This window comes from Daktulosphaira vitifoliae, unplaced genomic scaffold (genome assembly GCF_025091365.1).
Source record: "Daktulosphaira vitifoliae isolate Bord-2020 unplaced genomic scaffold, ASM2509136v1 Scaffold_5, whole genome shotgun sequence".
Taxonomy (NCBI): Eukaryota; Metazoa; Arthropoda; class Insecta; order Hemiptera; family Phylloxeridae; genus Daktulosphaira; species Daktulosphaira vitifoliae.
Genome location: NW_026099576.1, coordinates 9286426 through 9293779, shown reverse-complemented (window position 1 = coordinate 9293779; position 7354 = coordinate 9286426). Strand labels below are relative to the sequence as shown.

The 7354-nt window shown below is 23.9% G+C and overlaps 1 protein-coding gene across 1 annotated transcript; it reads right to left on the bottom strand.

The window, feature by feature from the left end:
* Nucleotides 1–798: 798 nt before the first annotated feature.
* Nucleotides 799–7318, bottom strand: LOC126906782 (ribonucleoside-diphosphate reductase large subunit-like). The gene is made up of 13 exons (XM_050687626.1): nucleotides 6829–7318; nucleotides 5815–5903; nucleotides 4519–4699; nucleotides 4309–4457; nucleotides 4034–4245; nucleotides 3499–3969; nucleotides 2534–2741; nucleotides 2190–2339; nucleotides 1886–2119; nucleotides 1601–1828; nucleotides 1367–1462; nucleotides 1117–1305; nucleotides 799–1052 (listed from the first exon to the last, which is right to left on the bottom strand). The coding sequence occupies exons 1-13, from the start codon at nucleotides 6869–6871 to the stop codon at nucleotides 990–992; spliced, it is 2313 nt and encodes a 770-aa protein (XP_050543583.1). The 5' UTR covers nucleotides 6872–7318; the 3' UTR covers nucleotides 799–989.
* Between the last annotated feature and the right edge of the window lie 36 nt (nucleotides 7319–7354).

The window sequence follows — 7354 nt, the reverse complement described above, 5'->3', positions numbered from 1 at the left end:
AGGGGAGCTCAACTTAACAATTTGAAAACTGCGTCCCTAGTATTTTGAAGACCTTTTTTTTTTTACTCATTAGTTTATTTAGTATTTATTAATAAATCATATTTCATTATCATACTAATTGTTCTGGGTTTGAATGGACTGTATAATATACGTGTTTTTTATTTTATTAATAATAGTATTTGTTTATTAATTATAATTATATTTTAAGATAACAACGCTATACTATAAAACATAAAACACTACGTATCGCACTGANTTTTTTTTTTTTACTCATTACTTTATTTAGTATTTATTAATAAATCATATTTCATTATCATACTAATATTAAAAAAAAAAAAAAGAGGTGGTATTTTCCACCGTCCTCCCGTCACAATAAAAAAAAGTAGTTGGGGTGCGCAAAAAAATTTAAAAAAAAGTAGAGGAGCTACGTCCCCCTGCGCACCCCCCCAATTCGAGCACTGACTATAACAACTATGTCATTTATCATATTAAGTCCTTATATATTTAAAATGACACGTGCGTTATATTTTTAATCATTGTTAAAAATCTTATATAGTCCACTTTCCTTATTCCTTTCATTTCTCTAAAATCTTCCATTTCCTCAAATTATAAATTGATCCTACATATTTTGTATCCAATACTATTGGTAGGTAATTAACGAGCGATAGACTATATATAAGTTAATATTTTTTTGGCTCGTGAATTCCATAAACCTATTTTTCTTTAACTGAACAGTTCGAAAGTTATAGTTTTTGCAAAAATAAACAAATCAAACAATAAAATGGCGTGATAAATATCTCAAGTTATTAATTTAAAAAAAGAATAATTTCAAAGTTACAACTACTTAAAATTTAAAATTTTATTTAGTTACATATCAAAAATCTTTACAGAATAAATAAATATTTCAAGTGCTTACTAATAAAATAGTTATATAAATTTTAAAATAAACAATAATACAATAAAAAGTATACAATATAGTTAAAATGATTTTATTCATTAATATCTTCTTCAGTTTGCTTTACTCTTAACTGACATAAACCTGTCTTTAATCCCTATAAATATAAAAATTTAAATAATGAAAGTAATATATAAGTATTCACATTTTCATGAGCTTACTAATTTCCATGTTGACATATGAATTTTAGAAACATTTTCTTCATTAGCATTCATCATGTAGAGAACAAGAGCTTGAGACTGATCAATAAAAGGAGCACGGTCAACTGCCATCTTTATTAACACATTTTGATCAATTTCCCATTTTGTCTTGTAAATATTTTTTAAATCTTCGGGAATACCTTTTATATTCTATAAAAACAGTTTAATTAATAACTTAAATTTAAAAATAGGCATAGATTTATTACAATACCTGAACAGAACCCATATCGTTAATTAATTGAGATATGATATTTTCATCCCAGAGGTTACAATCAAATAAATCTTTTAATAAGTATTGATTAACAACCTGAAAGAAAAATGATATTGTGTGCCATAAAATGTTTAAAATCTTACAGCTTAATGAATTACACTTCAGTAATACATGTTTATATTTTAATAACTGAAAATAGGTTAGATAAATAAGTACTGAAAATAATTTGTATACCTGGTATTCTTTTGGTTTATTTTCTCCAAAAGAAATGTATTTACACTTTACATTAGTATCTAATGGCTCAACAGAATTCATCTTCCCAAATATTTGTGATTCAATATCAGTTGGAGAGGAGATGGTAACAAGGGAATTTCTCAGTCCATTTTTGCTAATACTTTTTTTGAGGATGTCCCAGTCCCATAAATTAGTTGGTTTAACACCCCACAGATCAAATTGCAATAGCTATACATTAAAAAAAAATGTACATAAATATATTTAAAATTGTACTAACCATCTTACCCCTTTACTCGCAGGACTATTGGAAAATGTTTTATATGGACCATTCACAGCAGCTAGCTCACAACTGGCTTCTAAAGAACCGTAGTATATGGTTTCATGTATTTTTTTATTAAGATCGAGTGCTTCTGGATGATCAAATGGATATCTTAATTTAATGAATAAATCTGCTAGGCCATAGATACCAATACCAATTGATAGTTGGTTTTCTTTAATTCCTAATAGTAGTTTTTTTTCCTATAATATATTTTAAAGAAATATTAAATATATGCTTCCTGTTAATATAAACTTATTTAAAATTTTGTACCTCATTGATTGTGCTTTCATTTTTATTAATTATTTTGTTTAAGTCAAATGTAACTTTTCTTGCAACTTCTTTAAGCTTAAAAAAATCATAAGAATTCTCTGGAGTTAAAAACATATCTACAGCAATTGATGCATTTGTGCATGTTGCAACCTAAAACATGAAAATTAATTGATTAGATTTATTTAATTAATTTTTTTTTAATATTTCATATTAAGTGTTAATAAAATAAATATATATATAAATTATGTATAGATATACAACATTTAATATTCATTGAAAGATTATAAAATTGTTAAAAATTTGTGATGTGAAAACGGTGTAGTTATTTAAAAAAAAAGGATTACTTCTTGAGGTGCAGTATATTGTACAGTATCACCATTACGTCCAGCGCATTGAATTGTGCCTAAATGATTTTCATTGCTTTTCATATTACAAGCATCTTTGTAAACAATTAATGGTAGACTGGTTTCAATTTGTAATTGGATGATAATAGACCAAAGTTTTTTAGCTTCAATTTGTTTTAAAACATAACTACTACCTTTGTTTTCATACCTAGCAAGAATAAAATTTTAATATTTTTTTATTTATTCTTAAGTATTCAAAACTAATATATTTTTTTTTTAATTAGATAATAGTGCTTTGTTTTTACTTATGTACTATGTAAACAACCACAATTTGAAATTCATATAAATTGAATATAAAAAAATTAGAACAATATATTAATCATATCACCCTATAAAATTAATATCACAACTTCAAAATAGGAATTTTTTTGACAAAGATGAGGAAATGTTTTAAAATAAAATATATACATAATAATTTTATAAAATAATTATGTATATAAAAGTACTAAAATTAATTAACATTATACTTACAATGAAAATTTCAATATTTTTAACTAAAAATGCTAAACGAATTAAAAAAAAAAAAGGACAAAATTAAGAACTATTTTCTTATTTATATGAAAATTAATATTTAAATTAGGTCAAAAAACTTCTTTTCAATTAATTTTATGAATATAGTTTTAATATTGAATGTTGTATAAAATATTATTTTTTTTTAAAGCAAATATTAATCTCACTAATTAAAATACTGAATTTAATCTTATTGTGTTATATATAAGCTATATAAAATTAGTTAATTATTTGAGCTTAGTTTTTTTTTTTTTTTTTTACAAAAAATTCAATCCTTTAAAAAGAGACATTGTTTTGGTTATAACAATTTATATTAGAATTTTTTTTTCTTAAAATAGGCAAAAAAGAGAAGAGAACTATTGTATTAAGTATTAAACTTCTTAATGGTTTATTACTCTTTATATAGTTTTTCGAATTCTTTTCCATATACATTCACAAGACCAGGACAATGATCAGGACTCATAAAACTCCATATTTGATTATTTTCTACTCGTCTCATAAACTCATCAGGAATCCATAAAGCAACATAACTATCCTTTAATTTCAAGTCAGCAATTGCAGTTTTTCTTATTTGATCCAAAACTTTCATTATGTCAGAATGCCACAGTTCACAATAAACTGCTAACCCCTTCATACTTTTAGGTCTTTCAGGTGTTTCACATTTATGAACAACAGTATCATACTGTTTTAACATAAGCGGTAACCCACTGGACTTGCCATTGCTACCCCTTATATAGGTTCCAGCCGCTCGAATTTTGTGTACATGAACAGCAGTGGTTGAATATGGTAATATAAACTTAGAAAATCGGTTAAGAGTGTCATATATACCATCTATACTATCTTCAATCATAGCCACTGAGTAATGGCTAGAATAAACTTTTTATTAGTATTCATACAAATATTTAAGTAAATAAAAATGTAAGACTTTACCTTACAACAGGCATGTTGAATTTTTTTGCAGCTGCTTGTAACTGTATAACTACAGGAGAAAACACAAACAATTTTTGTGCTAACATACGGTAAGTTTCTAAAGCAGAATCAATATCATTCCCATGTATAGCCACAGCTATTTTCATAAAAAGATGTTGAGGTCGTTCAATAGTTTGGTTGTTATATTTAGCCAAAAAAAATTTCATTAAATTCTATTTAACAAAAATAAAAATTAAAAAATATATTAAAATCTTATAAGAAAACTATTTAATTACTTTAAATCCAAAATAATCTAAATTATAATCATATTCATAATTTATGGCTTTATCTAAACATTCTTTGTTTTTCATTATTATTTCATAAACATCATCTGACAATCCAATACTCCAGTACTCATCATTTTGATAAATATCAGTCATAACATCTAAATTATTTATAAATATACATAAAACAAAAATATAATATAACTGATTTATAAATATTACCACTAAATTTTTCTTTAGATTGTTTATGCAAATTAGAAATGGCAAGACGGGCTGCTAATTTTTCATAATCTGGATGAATTGTTGTCATTGTTATAGCCATTTCAGCAGCTGCATCATCAAGTTGAGAAGTTGTAACTCCAGGATAAAGACATTTTTTCACAACATGAATTGCCATTGCAGCCTAAATATTTGTTTAATTATTCTAAGTGCTAACAAAGCATCTAAAATATTTAATAGGTAAGATTTTTAAGAAAAAAGAAGACGTCATTAATTTTTTTTTGCACAAGGCTAATTTTTATTAAAAATGATTCATATTTATAAAACAAAGGAACTGCTTTAAGAAGATAATTTTATTTAGTTCTAATAATTTTCATATTAAATTATATAAAATATATTTTATTTTTTATATATTTTATACTGTAAGAAATTTTACTATAAACCACTATTATTAATCAAAAAATAATATTTTTATTGGTTTCTTTTAGTTTAATGTTTTGTTCGATGTATTACATAAAACATTTTTAAATTGACAATTTAAAGGACAATACACATAATTAACTAGGTTATTTATTAGATATCTAATTAAGAAAATGTATTATTAATAACGACTTTTGGGCCAGTATTTTGAAAGTTATTAACAATGTAAAGTAAAGACTAGAAGTGAAGAGTGGGTGATGCTATTTTCATAACTAGACAATTTCATGCCGTAATCTTCCTCTAACTTTCGAAATACTGGTCCAAAAATCGTTATTAATAATAGATTTTCTTAATTAGGTTATCTAATAAATAAGCTATTTAATTATGTGTGCTGTCATACAAAAAATTAATGTTGACACCCTTATTTGTTATAAGGGATGAACACAAACATTTTTTTTTTTTTTGATACACTTATTATTATTATTGATAATTTTTATTCTTTAATTAAATATAGTGATTCACTTTGTATATATATTACAGGGAATTTATTTTTATAGATATAAAATATTACTTAGTAAATTGAGATGTAACAAGGATAATAGTACATTTTATTTCTTTAATTGAAAATAATTTAAATACTTAAAATAATAAAATACATCTTAGTAAAATGAATACCTTCTCAGTTTTGAATCAAAGTTAAAATTTGCTATGAAAGCAAAAAAAAAAAATAGTTTTTAATTTGATGTAGATAAAATTAAATATTTATTTTTTAAAAAGAACAAAACTATGAACTAAATAGATTTTTTCATATTACCCATCACAACCATTTAGTTACTTACTCAAGAGAATATTGAATATAAATTATATAAATATACTTACGGGATCAATAATATCACAATCTAGACCATAACATAATTGTTTTATACGAGCTATAATTGCATCATAGTGAACACTTTCAACACTTCCATCTATACAATTATTTACAATTATAATTAGTGATAATTATTTGTAATTAAAAATGAACATTCATATTGAATGTTATAATATTTATAACTCCAAAAAGTTATAAAAAACAATAATTCAATTTTTTAATAAATTTGTAATTTTCATTTACATATAAGATAAACAAATAACTCAGTGTAGCATTTAAATAGGTTTTATTTTGAGAAAAATATTTTGACAGACTAAATTTAAAATTAAAGTGAAAAAAATGGGCGTTATAATGACTAATAAATAAAAAATTTTCCATTGATATTTTTTCAAAATAAAATACTAATCACTGGTATAATTACAAGGGATTATATCTTATCTTTCACAAGATAAATAATAAATTATGAAGACATAGTTTTCATGTTTGATTAAAATAATGAATATTAACCATAATTATTTGATTCCTATTTGTATGCAAATATTTTGTGCAATATATCAAAGGCATTTTTGGGATTTTGACTCGAATAGGATAAGCATTAGAAATTTTTTTACAATTTTCTTCAATATATATCTTCATGTATTAATTTTTATCGGAGAGTGTTGATTTACATAACTATCCTTATATATAAATAGAATGAACACACATGTGTTTTAATAAGAATACAAATGCAACTTTAAATGTTTAAAATAGTTTAATTTGATATTATGTCAATATTCAGTAGATCATACAAAAAGTGTAATAATTAAACCCTCACCCTATAATTATATAAGTCAGTAGCTATAATACATATTTAACATTTCTTTTCAATACTTTAATACATTTGATAAATTGAGAAAATATTAGGATATGATCACATCACATATTTTAAATATATCCTTATACATTATAAATATAAGCATCTGTACTTTAAAATAAAATGTCTTTAAATTCAATTTAAAAATAAATCAAGGATCCGGTCTTACCTCGTTTCTTAACGTAAAGATGTTTCGTAATTTCAGACATCATATATGGTTTTGAGAAAGAATATGAGTGTTTATTTTATTTAAAAATGTATCTATTAAAGATAATCAAAATTGGATAGAAATAATATTAGCAACAGATAAGTGTAATTCACGGTTATATGAATAACTCGACCTAACAGCGCTGAAGTACCAATTGTCACAGTTTTTGTTTGTCCAGGAATATAACAATGTTACTATAATGTTGTAACAGATGATATCTAACTTAAATTTCTAATACACACAAAACAAAACCTTACACTGAAAGAGTGTATTTCCCGCCAAAAGTTAAACGCATTGCTTCATTCTTGAGAGTCTCTGCATACCAATTTGGTACATGAGTAATTTTTATGTAATGGCCTAGTATGTCGATTCTTTAAGTTATAGGTTATTATTATAGTAATTTAGATTATGTCTAATTTGCAGTTCTACAAATATAGAATTGAGCTTTTGATGGAAATCCATCTAAATTTATGAACGATATTTAATT